At 41.2% G+C, this 21,770-nt stretch overlaps 1 protein-coding gene across 1 annotated transcript in view; it reads left to right on the plus strand.

Moving 5' to 3' along the window:
• Cfap95 (cilia and flagella associated protein 95) overlaps positions 1–21,770 on the plus strand; it is a 95,397-nt gene that overhangs the window by 58,466 nt on the left and 15,161 nt on the right. The window contains exon 5 of the mRNA XM_048438668.3: positions 17,081–17,138. Within this exon, the coding sequence (XP_048294625.2) occupies positions 17,081–17,138 (58 nt within the window). The remainder of the gene's footprint in view (positions 1–17,080; positions 17,139–21,770) is intronic.

Consider the following 21,770-nt stretch of genomic DNA (forward strand, 5'->3'; position numbering starts at 1 on the left):
CAGATACCTCAGTGAAACGCTGAATATAAGGACAACTACAATATTTCATGCCACGGTCTTGATGCTACTGATTTTAACTATGAAAAGAGGCCCCATTGGATAATGTCTTCTTCACATGCCATGAGCTAAGGGGAACGGGGAAAATTGTGCTAGAGAAATACAGTGGCTAGTCTTGATCTGTCGATTTGATGGCATTTGAGGTCAACTCAAATAAACTGCTGCACACTCCTGTGAGAGAGTTCCTTGATCAGATTATTTGAAGCAGGAAGACCCATAGTAAAATGTGAATCGCTCCTGCAAGTGGCTGTCCTGCATTGAGATGAGAACCAGTTTCTATGGGGTGTCAATGTAGACCAAAACCCAGCCTCTCTCTCGGAATCCTCCAGACTTTCAGCTCCATATTGGGACCACCGGGACATCCAGCCTCAGGCACTGAACAACTACCTGATTCTCACCCTCTCCAGTATGACATAGCCTTTGGTGAACTACCCAGATCACATTCTGTAGAACACCCTAGTAACTCCCCCTTTAGCAGACATATTCATTCTGTCAGTTCTGTGCCTTTAGAGAACCCCGAGTAATACAAGAAAGTAATACATGAAAGCAGATGGAGATTAAAATTTATATCAAAGACATAAACCTGAAATGACATTTATAGACTTGGAGGCTGAATTAGCTAGTGTTTCCCTTGAGATAGATCCAGCCATTTTCTTTCTTACCAGTGAGTTTCCCAAAGCATTGGCTATGGTTGGTGATAGGAGTGTTGAAAATCAAAGATACTCAATGGTCTCCTAGAAACCCACAGTGATCTTTTGCTTTAGGTAGCTGAGACACGTGTTGATATATGTTACTGTTACCCCATGTATACAGACAGTCATGTATACAGAAGAGACTGATGGGAGGCACAGTTCCCTAAGACACATAGGGACGAGGACAGAAGCACGTATCTACCGAAGACACTAACTTAAGTTTTTCTTTGCCTTCCCACTTCATTATCAAGCCTCTAAAACAAGTTTAACTTCATTTAGATATGCTATTTATGAGGCATGGAAAACTAACTTGTAAGTGAATCCTTGATTATCTGATTACCTAATACGAACTCATTTTATGTGAAGGTCTTAGTTATCAGAAGACGTGTGTGTGTGTTTATATACATACACGTATCTATATGCACAAAACTGTGTGTGGTATTGTGATGAGGCTATAGGAGAAATCAGGGCTGCCTGCCTACTGCCTGCCTACCTCCTCCCTCCCACTCTCTCTTTCTTCCTATTTTTTTATGGAGTGAGAAGCATGTCCACAGGAGCTGCTGCTGGGTGGAGAAATACCCAAGGAAGACTTTGTACAAGGTCAGCTTTGAGTCCTACATCTTGCCAGTGCTATCAAATTTCACTGCCTCCTGTGGTAGTGATTGGTGCATATTTGTTGAAATTTTATAATAAATGTGTCTTGTTTCCAGGATGCAGATAAAAAATAAAGGGTATTGGTCACTGGGTAGCTTTTGACACTTATAATCATTCTTTCTTAGAGAGAGTACAATTTGGGAAAATAGGGAACCTGGGACCTACTTCTGGGACTGCCCACCACAGACGAGGTGACCTTGCTCTTGGCTAAGCATCCTCCCTCGCTTCCATCTGGAGCAGGAGGGGTTGAACCAAATGATCTGTAACATCCTTTTCCTGTGCTAATTAATGGCTATAAGGGGAAAGGTATCTAAATGAGCAAATTAAATGAGACCAAAAGGTAGCAGAGGCAGTTAAGTGTCCGTTGTTGGCAGAGAGCTCCTCTCTGTGCCTGTGAAGTGGTCTCTGCACAGTAGCAGCAGCAAGCTCAGGCCAGAGTTTAACTGCTCCCAGTTCGCTCCTCTCATGGGGCAGCCAGCATTGCTAAAACCTGCCGCACTCTGCAGAGCCAAAAGGGACGGCACATAAATCACAAGAGTGCTTTTGTTCTCTTTGTCTTTTCCCTTCTGCGAGTACTAGGCAAGGCATTTATTTTCTTTTCTACTTCCTGTGACGACCTGTCTCTTGGTGAAATACCATCTAGTTGCCGAACATATTTCAAGAAGGAAAACACTGCAGAAAAATGTCCCTGTGAGGATGTGGAGTAAATAATAATAAACTGTGACAAGGAGGGTGGGGGTGGGGGGAAGACCCCAGAATAGAAAGGAAATAGATCTGAACTCCATTCTCGTCTCCATCTGCTACAGACCCGCTTACTTTAACGTGTCTAGGCTTGCCTCCATTCACTGTAAAGCAGTGAGGCCATGCGACAGCCAGGCTCATTCTGTCCCTTTCACCCCCTCCCCACCAGCCCAGGTGCTGGTCACCCGGTCCAGACTTGGACATTTGGAGAACATGCTGTGAAGTCAATGGAGTTTGGGGGCAATGACTGTTTCAGTTTCAAATCAACCACTTTGTCATCTCTGATCATTTGTTGGCATGAAGGGCCTCAGCTGGGGTTCCTGTTCCACGTGATGTCAGAACCGCTATGCTATCCAAGACGGCTCATTTTCACTCTTGGTAGTTATTCTTCTTCTTGTGTAAGAACTCAACCGGATATGTCAATACAGTGTGCTGTCACCTCCATGCGACTGCTCTATGCATCTCTAGTTTCACTGTAGATCAGCTGGAGTCTAAGAATCAGAAAGCAGAAACTGCCAGTTTTCTTCAGGTCTGTACTGGAAAGTGTGGGATCTCACTTCTGCAGCCCTGTTTGTCACGGCTATGACAAAGCCAGCCCAGCAGCAGAAAGGACTCAAATAACTTCTGCCTCTTCTTGACACCTGCAGAGAGAGGCAGGATTACTGCAGCCACCAGGCAGGCTGGCAACCTCAAAGGGTATTCAAGGAAGCCTAACTTCATCACTCCTGACTGCCTCATTGAGCAGTTCTGGAAACCCAAGAAGCTCAACTTTGTTGCTGGAACTTGAAAAGCTACTGTAGTGGACTTAGATGGAGAAGATAAATTGGGGAACAAAGGGCAGAATGAATCAGTCATTGGTCAACTGTTAACTCAAAATTCAAGAGCCAAGAGACAGTATATCACATACTTTGACCTAAATTTTGTCATTAAATTATTTGAATTGCAACTCAATGATAGAAATGGGACATGATATTACTAGGTGTTAAAACAATCCTCGCCAAGGCACACAACCCAAATTCCAGATCAGATCAGGACTAGTACCACTACCCCAAATATTGCTATTAGTCAAAGCATCCCACTGGTCTGGCAGCAGCACCCATCAGCTAAGCAGGAGCAGTGTGAAGAGCAATAGCAGTTAGTTGGCTCTGAACTCATTTCAGCAAATTCAGCCAACTAGAAAAGCACCAAGCAGCACACTCCAGGCCAAGAAGGACGTTAGCATGATCCCTGCCTCGCAGGGGAAAATGTCAAGCTGGAGTTACACACGTCTGAGTAATCAGTATCGACATTTGTTTAAAAATGAAAATTTTCATTTGAAGTTTCGAAGCTTGGTGCTCACAAAGGTCGATTTTATATGCTAATTTGACTGGTCCCGTGGATACCCAGAGAGTTAGTGTATGCAGATGGGGGTGTCTATGAAAGAGGTTAGCATTTGAATTAGACTGAGTAAGGATGTTCCCCACCCATGTTGAGCGTGTGCCCTCCAGTCCATGGACAGCCCTAACAGAACAAAAGCAGAAGGTCCAGATCTGTTCTCCTTCTATTAGGATGTCATGGTCTCCCATTCTTGGACACCAGAGCTCCTTGTTCTCAGGACTTTGGATTCTGAACGTATACTCCATCCCTACCCCAAGTTCACATGTCTGCTTACGGGGTTATACCATCAGCTTCCCTGTATCTGAATTGCATCAATGGCTTTTCTGGTTCTGTGTCTTGCAGACAGCAGGTTGTAGACTTCTTGGCCTCCATGTCAGCCAATTCCTGAAATAAAACATCATCATACAAAAACAGTGCTCCTGGGCTCAGGGTCTGTCCTGCTTAAATGTAGCAACTATCTCCATGTTTACAAAAATAAAGTGATGTACAGCAAACTATGTATCAAAATTCTAGTTGTTCTATCATTCTTCTGAATATTAAAACACCTCAGACAATAAGTTTTGGTGTTAATAGATTTAATTAATTAATTAATTAAGTGTGTGTGGTGGGTGTGCTCACATGCCATGGAATGTTTGTGGACATCTAGTGACCACCTTGGGGAATCAGTTTCCTCTTTTCATTAAGTGTATCCTGGGGATTGAACTCAGGTTGTCAGATTAGGAGGCAGGTGCCTTTACTTGCTGAGTCATCTCACCAAATATAAACGTCTTAGCTCACATCCTGGCTTGCTATTAAGTACCAGCTGTGGGATTTCGGACTATTGCTTTAGTCTCTGCATATGCTTCACCCTATAAAGAGTGTAAATGATGAAATCACTTTAGAACGCTCTGAAGAGTAATGAATTAACATATACAAGGCCATTGGAATAGTGTTGATACTCAATTAGCTATTTGGAAGCCTTTGCTTTTATAGTTTTACTCTCATATTTGCAAGTTATTGGAGCCCAACCCAAGCTTAAATAATAAAGGGAAACACTAGCATAAACAACAGGGTGTCTTCAGAATTCTTCTTTTGACGTAGTGAGCTCTTCCTCTGAAAGAGAATGTTGCGGAAGTGAGATTCCAAACTTCCCATGCCGACCTTAAGGAGACTGGCAGTTTCTGCTTTCTGATTCTTGAACTCCAGCAGCTACACTGTGAAGCTAAAGATGCATAGAGCAGTCATGTGGAGGTGACCACACACTCTATTGACATCTCCAGCTGGGTTCTTACTCAATAAGAATAACTATCAAGAGTGGGCGTGAGCTGTCCTGGATAGATATCACACAGAACAGAAACCCCAGCTGATCCCATCCACCCCACCGAAGATCAGAGACAACATAACAAAGTGGCTGTTTGCACTACTGGCTATGAATCTACAGAAATAGATAATTGAAATCATCTTCATCTCTCTAGGTACCTTGTTTATGTAGTTATTTCTTCCCCAACATTAAAACTATAGCTATAGTTTTATCATTTTTGTTTAGAGATGCAAGTAGACCGAATGTTGGGGACTCATAATCTAGTAAATCTAAATCTAGTGAGAGAATCTGGGAACTCTGAAAACCCCCCAAAAAGAGCACAGGAGAAAAACCCCTTGACTTTGGTCTTGAGGATAACTTAATGAATAGGATGTAAAGGCACAGGCAACTGAGAAAAAAATTAAGTAAATGATACTTCATCAAACTAAAAATCTTATGCACAGCAAAATAAATAACTAGCAAAATGGAAAGGCAGCCTACAGATCAGGAGAAAGTGTTTGTAGGTCATATCTGACACAGACTTAATATCCAAAATAAGCAATAGCCATTTTATCACTTAAAAGTGACCTAAGAATTCCAATAGCCATTTTTCTAAAATAGGCATGCATACAGACAATAATTATATGAGATACTGTTCAACATGCCCAATCAGGTAAACGTTAATCAAATTCAGGGACGGAGAATTCAGTCAGTAAAGTGTTGGCATGAGTACCTGGGTTTGATCTCCAGCACACAGGTAAAAAGCTGGGTATGGAGCCATATGCTTTATTATCTCAGCCCTGAGGAGGCAGAGGCAGAAAGACCCCCGGAGCTCATTGGTCAGTGACAGGACCACCCCTGGAGCTCATTGACTAGTGAGCTTAATGGGTGAGACCCTGTCTCAACAAACAGGGCAGCTTGCTCCTGAGGAACAAAGCCTACGGTTGACTTCTGACTTCTGTATGCACATGCGTACACATGTATCCATGCGCACACAATCAAACCACAATGAAATACCCCCACGCCCCTGTGAAGATGGATATTATCAAAGTGACAAAAGTGACAAATTTGGGTATGCATATGGGAAACTGGACCCTTTATACGCTTCCAGGTTTGTAAAATTCAGAGGATATTAGGGGAAAAAATACGGAAATTTCTCAGAAAGTTTCAAATGGAACTCTCTTATGATGTGTCCATATACATATACGTATATGTAATATCCAAAGAAAATGAATTGATAACCTACAGAGGTATCTATATACTGGATTTTATTGCAGCACAATCCAAAATAAGCAAAGATATAGAAACAAGCTGAGAGTCCTTTGATGGGTAAATAAATAAAGACATCGTGGTATAAATATCCAGTGGAGTATTATTAGCCTTAAACGTGCAAGTCCTCTTTTGAGAACATAAATGAAACCAAAGAATACCCTGCTAAGTAAACTATACATGCAAAAAAGTGCTGTACTATCTCATTTATATGTGGAATCTAAAAGGTTGAATTCACGGAGGTTGTAGAAGGGTGTCTATGAGGCCCTGGGAGGTGGGAATAAATGAAACAATGTTGATCAAAGGATACCAAATTTCCACCCTGAAGAATGAATAGATTCCAGAGATTCATTGAACAGATAGCGGTTGTTGTTAATACTTTAGGATTGCAGGTTTGAAATTCGCTGAGAGTAGAACATGAATATTCAGACCACAAAAGTAAAAGCAACAGTGGGAAGATACTTTTGTGAGTCTGACTGTATTCATTTCACTGTGTTCGAGGAAGGCAAAACTTCACATTACACAACACGCCAGAAACACAAGCCATCATTATTAAAAACAACCACCAAAGCCCAAGATGGGTGGTGAAGATTTTCAAATTGTCACAATGGGAGTGTTCACACATGTCCGTCCTTTCCTTATATCCCATGCCTGAGTTCCAGGTAGAGATGACACCTGATCTGCAGATCAATGGGACAGAAAGATACTCTAACTGGAGTATGTAGGCCCCACTTGCCCTGCCTATGTTGGCTGAGCCTACCAACATCATGTAAGTTACAGTTGTCATCTACAAAGTATTTACAATCACTTGAAGTCTTTAGCTGGTCTCAGTGGTAGTAACACATTTGAGGTAGAGTTAAAGTTTAAAGAAAATAAGGACTTTCTAGAATTACAGAAACCTTTGCTGCTGTCTATATTCGAGTCTGCACTTTTCATTTACATGCATACTTAAAAAACAAAGATGTGGCCAGGAGGTGGTGTTGCACGCCTTTAATCCCAGCACTCAGGAGGCAGAGGCAGGCAGATCTCTGTGAATTCGAGGCCAGCCTGGTCTACAATAGGTAGTTCCAGGACAGGTTTCAAAGCTAGAGAAACCCTGCCTTAAAAAACAAACAGAAAACATGATGCTTTATTCTTTCAAATGGCTTCCAAAAATTCTTAGGAACAAGGAAATTCTTCCAACATACATGTTTGATGACTGTCTACTCTGCACCAGGAAAAATTCGACATTGGTAGTATAGATGCAAAAGACAGTCTCATTTGTCTCCTATCTGAGGCAGGAAAAGTAATGCATCCTGGTGCATTGGGAAGACAGAGCCTCAACTAGAAGTAATAGAAGACTTAGCTAGCAATTCCTGAGTAATTAAGGGATACATTTGGTCACCAGGCATGAACTCTAAGGTCGAGGAATCCAAGACCGGGATGGTGCTAAGCAATGTCTTAAGAGACTGGAGATGAACTCCTTTTCATCTTTATAGTCTCAGAGTGGTTCCTACGCTGCAAAGGCGAAGCTGTTTTAGAAGGAACAATGTGAAGAGCTCTTTAGAGTATTCATCCCATACCTCACGACAGACTCTAGTGGGGTCACCTTGACTTCAGTATGGTTTTAGGCTTCTAGGTGAAGAAAAGAGAGAGGGGGCAGGCTGGGACAGTGTTGAATGGATCAACTTACAAGGTGCTGCATGCTGGGAGTGAACCCAAGGTACAAAGGAACAATGTGACTCAAACTGGGAAGGTAAGATGTTTCCAGCTAGAAGAGACACCTGAGCTGCTGCTAGACCAGTGGGAGAAAAAGACAGTCTTCAGCAGAGGATGGAGGACGTGTAGAGGCAGAATCCAAGGCCCATCATGGGGTGAGCCTGCAACCATGACAACTGCGTGAGCAGGCTCTGAAAGCTGTGTGAAGAATTTGGGTTTGATCATGTCAGTGATGGGAAAGGTTTTCAAGCACTGGGGAGACCTCAGATGTTTGTGTTTGAGAAAGCACGAAACTGGTAGACAACCGAGGCTGCCATCAGGAGACTCTTGACTGTATCAACGGAAGCCAAAATAAAATCCCACTCTTTGGCAATGACAGTGTGGCCAGAGAAAGGGGTGCAGCTTTTTGATGCATTGAGAAGGAATTGACATTTGCTGGATCACTGGTTAATTATGGGGGTAAAGTGGTTTGAGGTTGCTTCCTAGTCTTTCTGCTTAGGCATCTAGAGGAGATGAGGGCATTCAGTGAGGCCAGGAGACTGACAGAACAGACAGATCCAGGAGACTAGAGGACAGACAGATCCAGGAGACTAGAGGACAAACAGATCCAGCCCCAGTTGCTAATATTCGCTGAGGCAGCATCAGAAGCCATGAGACGGAGACTGGAGAACAGACAGAGCCAGCCCCAATTGCTAATATCAATATCAAAGCTGGCTCCTCTATCCCCAGTCCTGCCCCTTTCGTCTATCCTCCACCTTAACAGCTGAATACGCTCTTTTAAGAGTCATGAGATAGCAATATCATTGCAGTATATTTTAGATGCTGTAACAGTTCTCACTAGATAGGGCTCAGTGGAGTGCGGTAACTTTCCACAGAACACGAAGGGATCTAGAGAGCAGTAGAATTTGGTTTTGGTTTTGTCTGCTTCAGTCGATGGCATCAACAACCCCCTGTGTTTCCTGCTTTGTTCTGCAAACCATACCTTGTCCTTCAGAAATCCCACGTGTATTGTCTGCATTCTGTCCTTCCTCACAATCATCCAAGGTCATTTGGGTGAGGTTGCTCTTAACTGTGTAGAGGAAGAAATTCAAGCACAAGAATAAGGAATCTGATTTCCCACTAATTAATCCACTTATCTAGTTCATAAATATTTATGGAATAAATATGAAGGGGAGGTGTTAAGATGTGGAGTGTTTAAAGGACTGTCTGAATGCCCCAGAATGACAGAAGGGCAGAGCAGAAAGGAGAAAATTTGGGCCATATCTCTGTGTTTATAAGAGGAGGGGAAGGATGCTTACAAAGATGACAGGGAGTTTTAGCCGGTACTGGCCTTGGATCAGGGTTAACAGTGGATTCAAATTGTCCTGCAGTTCATCTTTGCTCTCCATCACGTACTTATTAACCTTTCAGGAGGTAGTTTCTACAAATCTGCCTGTATTCTGAAGCTGTTGAGCAGCTACCGAATTCCATCTGACTTAATCAGAAGGTAGATGCAGGAAGAAATGGCAAGGGCATTCAAATAGTTCAACATAGGTTGTCAGTGGAAGTTAGTCCCTCCTGTCGCAGACTAGTCTCTAAGTTGTCATAATGCCAAGGATTGCCATGTCCCCCTGATCCTCCTGCCTCTACCTCCCAAGTCTGGTATTATAGATCTGGACCACTGTGTCTAAATTGGCATGAGATGTAAAAGCAAATAATGGTAAAGGGATGGGATGCAATTTCCCAGAGTGCAAACACTTTCCCTCTCACCCATAACATGGAGACTGTCAGTGGCTAGACTTGTCTTAATGATAAGTGCTCCTAGCCGGGCAGTGGTGGTGCATGCCTTTAATCCCAGCACTTGGGAGGCAGAAGCAGGAGGATCTTGGTGAGTTCGAGACCAGCCTGGTCTACAAGAGCTAGTTCCAAGACAGACTCCAAAGCTACAGGGAAACCCTGTCTCCAAAAAAAAAAAAAAAAAAGGTGTTTTTATTGTTGCAGGGAAAAGATTAATTTGAAATTATTTATTTCTTTGAGACACTTATATTTAGAAGACACCATTACAGTAAGTGCATTGTATACTTGTTCTACCTTCTGGGAAAGAAGGAAAGATAACAGCTCTCCTTGCCTCAGACAAGATGCGAAAGAAGTAAAATTAAACTTTAAGGTTTTCGCAAGCTAGAAGAACTCTGTGGGTTGGAGCGCAGCATCTTATCACCCGTTCACATTTCACCTGGTGTTCATGCACATGTAGATATTTTAACGAATGTCATGGCTCTAATGATAAATATCAGACTTGCTCATCTCAGAAAGTATCTTCAGTTATTCTCTGCACCTGTTAAAGGTCAATGAGGGCTTGTGTGCCGAATCGTGGGAGGTACTGGCTGAAAGCCAGCTGTCCAACTTCCAGATAACCTGACAGCCTAGCATTGTCCTCATGAATCTACCAGCATCTGCTCTTCAGTTTTACATTTCCAGAAAGGTCGTTTTTATCAGCATTTATCTGACTCATGGAGACTGACTTGAGTTCAATAAACTCTCTTTCTTCCTCTCTCTCTCTCTCTCTCTCTCTCTCTCTCTCTCTCTCTCTCTCCACCCACACCCACCCCCACAATTCTAACTAGTTAATTTATAAAGAGAAATTAAAGTTTCTCTTTTATTTTTTTATTTTTCACACATCCTAATGAAAGCATTCGCCCTCTGTGGAAACCATATGGGAAGGCAGCTTTTGATCAGAAAGTTTGGACTCTGAGCAAGGGGAATTGGTTCTATGATTACAATGATTAATGGCCACACACTCTGGAGTGGGATTCTTGCATTTGTGGGTGGCAGAGACAGACGGTCATCTTAGGCAAAGAGTAATCTTGTTTAAAGACCCCCATAGTACAACTGGAAAGTCTGTGGGGGAGCCTGCAATCAGGACTCCTGTGGCGTTGTCTTCCTGATGGCTTCTTTTATGAGGTGGAGACATTACATTCTATGGCTTCTGTCACAGAGGAGTGACTGGCCTTTTTCTATCAGTTTCTACCAAAGAAAATCTCAAAAGAAATCCTTGATAGCATCAGCATGGGTCTTTGAACCTATTAGCTCTAGCTGGGAAAGGGAGAAGCAGGGCAGACCCACATGGCACAGTTTGCTCCCCGTGATTCCCAACATGACTTCAAGCCACTGTAGGCTGCCACTGAGTCTGATGAGAATATTGACAAAGAGGTCTGCCAGCTCTTCTCTAGACCTAACAGACCTCCCTATAACCCCAAGTTCACTGGATTCCTGGATGCTGGTAAGGACCAGGAGTGTGTGAATACTCATTCTTTCACACCTCCACAAACATTATAGAGGCTTTAAAGTAATAATCTAATGGAGATAAAATGGTATGGTGTTGCTGGGTCCTAATGTCTTCCTCACAGACACCTGGAATCAGGTAGAAGGCTTTCAGCAGACTCATTTATTTAACGGGAGGGGGGGTGAGGGAAGAAGAGAGAAGGCTGGACCTGGACAGGGACTTATACACCCTCCCAGCATCCAGGCTAGGTGACTGTTGGAAGCTGACATCTCATGCCCTTCTCTCATTGGCTAGGCACGATCAGGACCTCTGACAGCGCCTGTTGCTAGGCACTCAGAAAACACTGCTTGGTTGCTCCTTATTGGCTAGGCACAGACAAGCCCCTTGGCAGCTCCAGGCAGACTCCAGGTTGACTCCTTTTGGCCTGGCAGGCCTTATCTTCCTAGAGCATGGCACTGTTGTTTCGTTTTACATCTCACTAACTGCTGGGTTTATGGATAAATTTATTGTCTAGCATCAACGATCCTTCCTGATTTCTTTTGCAAATTGCCTGTGTGTAGCCTTGGTCAATTTTCCTTTGGGACTTTTTTTTTTAACCACTGTTTTACAAGAATTTAAAATTTCTTATTTTGGGTATTCTATCTTGGTAAAATGTAGGAAAACATCTTCTATAACTTTCCTTATAGCTTTATGTATGATATTGTTTGGCCAGTAGAAGTAAAAATGTATGAAATGTCAAATTGTTCAACCCTTAGAAGCTCTTCTTTTTCATACAATACCCATGCAGTACTTGCAACCTAAGATTAACTCATTGTTGCCCCATTGCTTTGCTTGCTATTTTGTCATTAAGCCCTTTCTCTTATAACTGCACAGCCATGCTTAAGCGGCTTGATCTCTGAACCCTGGAGTCTATCCTGCGGGTTTATTTCTAACTCGTGAAGCAACAGCACTGTCTTAATTACTGCCATGCTACTCCTTTGGACGTTTGTGGAGTGAGTTTAACCAGTTCGTTCTTCTTTTCCAAATTGTCATCATTCCATTTGGCATCTTATGGAATTCTATTTCTATTAGATTTTTTTGTCAACTCCCATGAGATACCTTGTGTTTTGATTCATGACAATGAGATGGAATAATGATCGTCATCAATAATTCATCTCATTCACACATAAGGAATTATTCTATACCCAACTGCATTTTATATGTTTCCCGTCATGTATGTAGTATAGAGCTTTGGTTATATGCATTCTTCTAGGCTATTTGGGGAGCTGTTACAACTTTTACAACTTGTTACAACTTGTAACAACTGTTACAAGCTTTCCTCTTACACGTTGCCACTCTTTGTTCACTATGACTAGGGTGACCTACTTCCTATAACAGTCTTGTATCTGACAACCTTGTTGGGACTTGCTTGCTACGTTTAGTGGATTATCTTGAATTTTTTAATCTTTTCAACCTTGGGAAGTAAAATCTTGCACTTCCACTCAATTTTTTTTTGTTGTTTCATTTTCTAGGCTCTGCAGTACATCTTTAAGCCACAAGGTTGATGGAGGGTTCAGTCGGTGGTTGGGAGCATTTCTGGAGTAAAGGATCTTCATGAGCTTAATTTCAATTCTCACTGTTTTTCTCATAGGAATATTACCTGCTTATGTTTCTTTGAACAGTGTTGGGCTTTCCTGGACTGGGAACAATCATGGGTAATCCCATCAAGGTGATCTTACTGAGGGAAATGAGAAGTGTGTGACGTTTGCCCATTATCTTAGTTCAAGAGTGCCATCTTCTGTCAGACCACTGAAGCATGTCTAGGTGACTCTGGTGACGGGGTGAGAAGTGGGAGGCCTGCTGATGCTGATGCTGATGCTGATGCTGATGCTGATGCTGATGCTGATGCTGATGCTGATGCTGATGCTGTGCTGATGCTGATGCTGTGTTACTGTTCCAGGATCCTTAATTTCTGGTGTTTAGTTTATCAATTCCCTTGACTGTCTTAGTTGTCTCTCTCTGTTACAGAATTATTGCCTTTCCAGAACTGTCTTTCTAATTCTTCCTGCTTGGAACTGTGGTTCAAATCCTCTGATCTCAGTATCTCCCCGATCAGGATAGGATGATGTTTCTGGAGGTGATGCCCATGGTGTTCTGTCTAACCACAGGCACTTGTTGCCATCTGTCCTTCTGTAAACCCTGCCAGCACTCTGATCCAGTGTGGGCTTTGATCTCACTCTACGGACAGTACCTATCTACACACAAATTGAAACTTACAGAGTCAACTTCTAAATTATAACAAGATGTAAAGGTTCTGGCTAGTTTTTGTTTACAATTCTAGAACCAGAAAATACCTAGTCCTATAAAATAAACTAGAGTGTTCTGGTGAGCAGAGTGGGCCAGGCTGTTTTGATAAAGAATGCTGAAGAAAGCAGAAACAAGGGAGCTGAACTGCCTGCTTCGTTTTTTTTTTTCTTGTAAAAGTAAATGGGTCAGGTCCCCATCTCCTTGCAATATCATATAAGCAACTTAGTTGGAGCTGGCTGGCATGGAGTTTTGCAGGAGCAGTTCCATGTTGATTTGGTCTGTTTCAGGTAGTATTTTCCATGCTCCACTATGCTCTCCTTAGGGCTAAGTGTGTAGCTTAATGCTCTTTGTAGTTGACTTGTCTTTGTGTGTGGTATTGGAGGATTCAGATAGATTTAGAATTAAGAAACCAATGGCGGAAGGATGTTTTGCAGTCTTCCTCTGTGACTGTAGATTTATCATTTATCTTTGAGAATCCTGACTTTCTCTGCTTTGCATATCTTAAATATTTAGATTCTTATGAATATTATTGGTGAGTTGCTCTTTTAGTCATGAGTAATGGTCTCTATAACTAGTATTTGTTTTAAGTTTTGTCTTTTACATATGCGATTACCAGAAGAAAATCTTTCTTGGCTAATACTTTTACATATGTTTACATATTTTTCACTTTCAAGATTTTTTTGAAAATAATTTTAAGTTTCAAAGCATATAGATGGGCCTTTAAGAAGTTGTGTGATATTCAATTTAGGGCCAATAAGTATTAAATCCTTCACTGATAAGTTTTTCCTACTTCTTTAATCCTTCCTTCCTTCCTTTCTTCCTTCCTTTCTTCCTTCAAGTTGGTCTTTCAAATTTCATTTACTGATTTGAAAGTTAAAAAGTTGAATATCTTGATTCACTGTCATTTTTATTTATCCTTTCACATTTCATGCATGTATTCAATTTACCTTGATCACATCCAACCTCCTCACTACCCCTGTATCCCTTGGTGTATGTCTCCCTTCCGCCTCCATTTTGTCTTCTGCTTCTACTTCTTCCTCCTCGTCCTTCTGTTTTTATAGCAACCCACTGACCACTGAGTCCAGTTAGTGCTGCCTGCATACTCACTAGTGTGGAGCCATCCACCAAAGCATGGCCACAGCCATGAAGAAGAAAGCTAACCTCCCTTCCCTAGCAGCCCCAGAGCCAGCACCTCTTCTCCCATTCATGCTGCAATGGTGACTGACTTGTTCTTGTGTAGGGCTTATGCTAGTAGCCACAGCTGCTGTGGTTCACAGCTGCAGTGACAATGTCAGGTCTAGAAGATAGCATTCAACAGAATTCCTCCCCATCTTTAAGGTCTTAAATTCTTTCTACCCCTCTTCTCTGATGGTCTCTGAGCCTTAGGGGAGGGAACTGATATGTGGGTGATTTAGTCTCTTATTCTCAGCACTTTTGACCAGTTATGAGACTCTGCTTTGTCTACTATCCACTGCAAAAAGAAGCTTCTCTGACAAAAGTTGAGAGCTGCACTACTTTAGGGTATAAACATAAATATTTACAAGGCACTTTGACAATATGCTTATTTAGTAAAAACAATAGTAAGTTCCCTCCTAGGGCCATGGGGTTTTTTTTTATCAGGTTTATAGTACCTTCACACCCATAGGTTTTTATCAAGTTTATAGTCCCAGGCATGAAGTCTGCCCTGTGGAGCAGACCTCAATCTAACTTGAAAGTTATTGGTTATTCCTATAACAGTCATGCCACTTTTGCTTCAGTAGGGAGGTTAGTATTTTAGGATGCAGATTTATTTTATTTTAGAGTACACCACCAATAAGTCCACTGATGACTTTTCTCCCCCGAGTGATCTATATAGCATCTTCCAGGGCCATGAAGCTATCCAACAGAAATAATATCCAGGTCAGTTCTTTTTTGATTTCCTCTATGTTCTTCAACCAAAATGCATTGTGTCTTCAGCATTGTGATTTTACCATCTAACTTCAGTGGACAACCAAGAGTAATAGCAGTGGTTTGAGATGTTTTGGGGGCCTTGAGGCCTCCATGACCAATAACTTCAGAGGAAGATATCCCACATACTGAAATTTTCATTTAATATACTTTGTCTTCTGGAGGAAGCATTGTTTCCCCTTTCAGGCTACCGATGCTCAAACTTCTTTTTTTCATTGTATTGTTTAATTAGTTTACAAAGCAGTAGGTTTTCATAAGTCTTATTAATATAGTCAGTTTTAGTTATGACACCTGCACCTTCCTCCTCTTCATCCCGGTCTTCATCTCTGCTTAAACGTTAACCCTAGCTTGGCCCCCACGGCCTCACCTTTCACATCTCATATGTTCTTCTATCCATTTCTCTCTTCTTTCAAGGCTTCAGCCCTCTCATGTAAACTTCTATTTTTGTTCTTTTATTCAAGTGTACATCAGAATTATCTAAAGGGCTTGTTAAACTACAGAATGCTGGGCTCTGCCTAGAGAGGTTCTCATTCAGCAGATTTGGGGTAGGATCTAACTAGTATCATACTCATGAGTTTCACATCTGCAGATTCAAACAATCATGGACTGAAAACAATTAAAAGAAAAACAATTCTATGTTGAACACATAAAAACTTAAAAAATTATTATTGCTGAAACCATGCTATTTACTTAGTGTACAAGCTATTTACTTAGCATTTACATTATGTTAAGCAGTATAGGCAATCTAGAGATGACTTAGAATGTATATGAGGATGTACATGTGCTATACACAAACACAAATTTAGAGAGGGGACTTGAGCATCCATAGATTTTGGTAGCCACTGGCGTTTTCCTCCAACACACAGGAAAGACTGTATTCTCTAACTCCCAAGCTCCCAGGTGCTGCCCTGTTTAGGAAGCAGAACTGAGAGAGCTGGCAGCAATTGGTGGCTACCAGCAACTAAATCTACCACCTGTACCCATTAGACTGCCGGAGTTGGATTTTGTTATCTTGAAATTCTTATTGAATGCTCTTGCTTTCCGAGGTATTTGCTAGGTATTTTCTTTGACCATCCATCAAGTCAGCTTCATTTCTATAGAAGAATATCTCCCTTACCCAAAGCTCTAAACAGAAAACCCCTTGCAAGTTTCTCTGGGCTAAAAACTGGGGTTTCCCTAATCTCTTCAATGTGGAAGTACAATAAACTTCTCTTGTTCGTTACCCATACTTAAAACTCCATACTGTGGGCTTAGGGTACAGCTTCTGTGATTATCATCATGTGTGTCTTTTCATCGTCAGCACCCCAAAGGCTTCTTTTTGAGCTTGGTTATTCTTATATATTTTGTGGAGGGCATATGATTCTTCTAACACTTTTGTGTGTTTAAGAGGTGTGGGGGGTGCTGGGGATAGTCCACGATTTCAGCAACTTGGCTGTTTTCCATAATCTCTTCAGCCATCATCTGGCAGTGAGTGTGGGACATGAGGTCAAAACGATTTGGAGGCAGAAAGTGGGTGATGTAGAGAATTCGGGGAATGCAGAGCACCTAAGATGCTGATGGGACTTGGTAGCTATAGGTGTTAGTACAAGAGCACAGAAGGTTGTAAGGAATTGGAAGTAACTGAAGGGATGCTTGCTAGGGATAACTAATCCTGTGAAGATGGCCTGGGAAGGCTGGACTTAAACCCTTTATCAGTACTGATTTTTCCTGAAATGTGTTTGTTTCGTGGCAGTGTTTTATTTTGTTTGTTTGTTTGGTTGGTTTTGGTGGTGATGTGGGATCATTCCTTTTCTGACATCTTGACTTCTTTTTCTTTAGGTGTGCTTTAACAACATACTCTGAGGATTACACACCACAGTATCATTATCTGCCACCTGTAAGTACAAGAATCATATTCTAAGTCTACTCACGTTGGTGACTCATTATATGGAGTGCCTAAGTGGAGAGCAGGGATTTCTAAGACTTAAAATGTCTTATATTAATTAAGAAATACTTGCTGCTTGCGAGAATCAATAGAATGTTTTATATCTATGATTTAGTTTCGGAAATTAATGGCTCTTTTAGGGAAGAAAATATCTAAGGTTCTAAATATATAAGATCTATTGATCATTTTCTGCCTTGCTTATTTATTCTTTCCACCCTGAACAGAACTTGCATGGAATGAAACCACCTTTCTATATGCTTTTATCTTATGAGCACGTAGAAGTATGGAACTTAATTTAGCTCTGGGAAATTGAGTTTTGATTATTTTTTTTTTGAAGTCCAGTTTAGATCTTAAATACACACACACACACACACACACACACACACAGAGAGAGAGAGAGAGAGAGAGAGAGAGAGACAAAACGGACTTTCGTACTTGCTGAGGCTCCTCCCTCACCAAGAGGAGAGTTCTTCTGTGCCTCTAGAATGTGCACCTTTTGCAGCCTGAGCAACCAGGCTGCTGTCAAAGGGACAGGTGGGGAAGGAACACTGAAGGTCATGGCTTTAGACAGAGGAAACCACCCTGGGTGTCCATCTTGGTTAAGGCTGGAGTCTATTTACAGCTTCTGGTCGGCTGCAGCTCCTGAGAACTCAAGAAGAGGATGGAGTTGTTGCGTTTGCTCATTTGCTTGTTCAAGACATAACCAAAAGATCCCAAGAGCTGATACGGGAATCATGAATGAGAGAGACTGGAAAACTGATTATAAACACTATGTTTGATATAACTAAAACGTCAATGAATTTTTGATTTTTATCAGAATTTAGGGGTATAAGAATTATTTGAAAGAGCAAACAATAAGCAAATGGAAAAATGTTTTGATAAAGTTGCAAAACCAATTTAGGTTTTATACGTTAGAGAAGAATTTATGATACCACCTTTATTGTATGTTTCTTTCTCTCTATCCTTTTTCTTATTGAAAATAACTCAATACATAAAAACAGAAAGCATGCTAACTTATCGATGGATATATTTAATACATATAGATACAATTATTGCAAGAGAATTATTAAAGACCTTACAGAAATGAGCAAAGAACGCGTATAGGCAATTTACATGGTCGAAAATACAATTGATCAAATAAATATAGGTAAAAGATACAATTTAAAAGTAAGAAATATGAGTTAAATTCATGGGTTTTTTGCTAATAAAATTGACGATATTTTTAAAAATGATGAGGGAGGAAAAAAGTGAAAGGACACTGATACTTTTATTTGGTGTTAGGCAGGGGATACATTGTTTCATCTTCCTGGGAAGGAGTTTGCCAGTTTATATTAGGTTACTATTTAACCCAATAAGTCTTATTTAAGGAAATTTCATCAAATAAAAATAATTCAAAATGAGGGTAAAATGTATAGTCACATATGCTAGTCAGTGTATTATTTATAGGAGCAAAACTTGGAGAGTGCACAAATACACAGTATTAGGGATAATGTTAATCCATTAACATCAGAGCTGACACTGTACAGCTTTTACATTGTTCATGAATAGCACTTAATAAAACTTTACTGAAGCTTAAAAATGAGCATAAATATGTACATTTCATCAAATCTTCATAAAAATATAGAGAAAATTAAAAACTTGGAGATGCTCCCAAAATGTTGACAAAATTGACCATCGAATATGAAATTTTGGTGATTTTTTTAATTCTTCTTTTTTTAGAATTTTCAAAAGCAGCAGGGCTTATAATTTATGATAAGATGTACAGTGCACATACACATGCGAACCTTATTTTTAAAGGCTAATGAGATGACTGAGTAGCAAAGACTTCAGCCAGCAAGGCGGACAGCCTGAGCTCCCCCTAGAATTCACATGGTGGGAAGGTGGAAGGAAAGAACTTACACCCAAAGTTGTCCTTTGACCTCCATATGTGATTCCCCCTCCACAATAAACACAGGAGATGGTTTTAAAGCACAAGGGAATGCATAATTTCAAAATGAATTTCAGACCTATTTTCTTATTTCATAAGATCTGGTTCTATCTTTAAAAACAATGAAGTTGTGGGTTCTAATGTCATGTCTGTTGTGTGATAAAATGCTAGTGAGAACCCTCGCTCTAACTCATCATTGTGGGGAAGCTACAGAAGCAGGAGCTTGAAGGAACAGTCATATCATGCTGTCTTGTTTACTTTTCTATTGCTGAGATAAGGCAGCATGCAAAAATGGAGTTTGTTTGGCTACAGAGGGTTAGAGTGCATGGCTGGAAGTATGGCAGCAGGCAGGCTTAGCTGAGAAGTAGCTGAGAGCTTATATCATCTTGATCCACATGTGTGAGACAGAGACAGACAGACAGAAAGAGAAATAGAGACATACAGAGAGAGGGAGAGAGGTGGGGGGAGAAGAGAGAGACTGAGAATGGCAAGGATCCTTAGAAACCCCAAAAACTGCTCCCAGTGACACACCTCCTCCAATAAGGCCACACCTCAAAATACTTTCCAAACAGTTCCACTAACTGGGGGCCAAATATTCAAACCTATGAGCCTATGGGGGCCATTCTCATTCAAACCACCACACACATTTACAATCAAAGGCAGACAGAAGCAAATGTTGCCATCATATCTGCCTGCTGCTTTTGCTCAGTCTACTTCCCTTAGTCTATTACAGTTCAGGGACCAGCCCATAAAATGGTGCTACACACATCTAAGGTGGAGCTCCATCTCAATTAACAATCAAGACAATTCCCTACAATCATGCCCACATACCAGCTTGATCTAGGTGATTCTTCAGTAAGACAGTGTTACCAGATATTTGGGTAACACAAATTGGTCTTGATGGGTTTAACAAAAAGAAAAACAACACAAAGTTGGGTGTATAGGAAAGTGAAGGTAGATCTGGGAAGAGTTGGGAGTATGATCAAAATACGTTGTTCAAAACTCTCAATTGAGAAAAAATTCCCCATGGCAATTATTCTAGGTTGTGTCAAGTTGATAGTGAAAACTACCCACCTAATTAAAACCCCACAAAATGTGAATATAAAGAATGTGAACTGTGTGTGTTTTCGGAGCACGTAAGTGTTTAGCCATTCATCCTTTTCACAGTGTCAGAATTCTTTCTAACATGTCTCACTTTGCTTGCTTTCATGGTAGCTGCACAACACGCAAGGGCAATTGTCTGGCTTGAACTGCTCATTCATTTCTACTCTGATGACAGAATAATTGATTTTGAGGCCCAATTTTAGCACTGTTTTCCACAACACATTAATAAGTATTTATGGTATTATATTGTGATATTTTAAATTGTGACTGCTGACGATTAAAACACAGTGGGATAGCACTGAACTCTTACAGTGAAATCAGCAAGCACATGAACAAGTGCATGATTCACAAAATACTGATAAAGAAGGAAGGATATGTTACCTTGCTAAAGACTCCATCATGTAACCTTAGAATGAGTTGGTTCCCCTACTCATTTGGCCTATAACCTTTACACATGCAATTAGTGAACAATTTTGAAAGCATTTAGACTCATGTTATTTCAAATGTTTGTGAATTGAGACTTTATTTTTATACTGGTCTCTTACATCAGCTCAACCCATATTTGTAGGGAAGAAAGTAGGAAATAAAGGATATACAGTTGGTGAAGAACCAAATCAACATCCTTGGGGGTGTGAGCAAAGGAATCCTTTCAGTTAGAGACTAACAACATGAAAATGGATTTCAACAGAGAGAGGACCCATGAGATGGCTCAAGCAGGTGAAAGCCCCTTCAATCAGGACTGCTAACCTGAGTTCTGTTCGTGGAACCCACACGGTAGAAGGAGAACCGGCTTCCACTAGCTGTCCTCTAGCCTCGGAACACACACACATGCACACAAAATCCATCAGTGTTGTGGGAGGTGCTAGTGATAGTGAGACAAACAGGCAGGCGGGAGGTCCTGATCAAAGTGTGGGTTGAGGGATCTTGGGAGAGCTTATTTCAGAGGTCGGGCAGTGGTGGAGAATGACAGGAGCTGGGCTGTGGGCCTGAGGTTCTCGTGTAGATTGAACCTAATTCTGTGAGAAGACAGGTACGACAGAACACTGACCCCTTCCAAAGTATGTGTGTTGGAAACTAAGCTACAGGAAGGCCTGGCTGAATAGTGGGGACAAAGACGCTCTTGGCTGATGACTCTTGCCAGCCATGCAGTTTCCATTTGTTTGACATCAGTTGTCAAGTATCACTGTATTTTCTAATCAGTGTGGCCTTCTACACTGTCTCTCAGCTATCTGAATAAGTTGTTTACTAACCCTGATCATTCAGACACTGAAAGCTGAGCAAAGTTTTAGACTCTAGTATTTACTCAAACAGACTGGCTAACCAGTCAATACTCTTGATTGTCGCCAGGCCACAGGTTTCTTGCTTGGAGAAGAGGCTCAAAGGTGATGGTACTAGTTTCCTTTATTGTTCAGTTTGGCTCAGTCTCAAAAATGTATTTCTCCAAAGACTGGAATTGCTTTTACTATACAGATTTCTGCCCAGAATATGCCTACCAGAGGCCTGCAAAAGAAGACAAAGGAAAGAATAGTTCACTAAGAACGAAGGCTGGGACG

This window comes from Myodes glareolus, chromosome 7 (assembly GCF_982192425.1).
Source record: "Myodes glareolus chromosome 7, mMyoGla1.1, whole genome shotgun sequence".
Lineage (NCBI taxonomy): Eukaryota > Metazoa > Chordata > Mammalia > Rodentia > Cricetidae > Myodes > Myodes glareolus.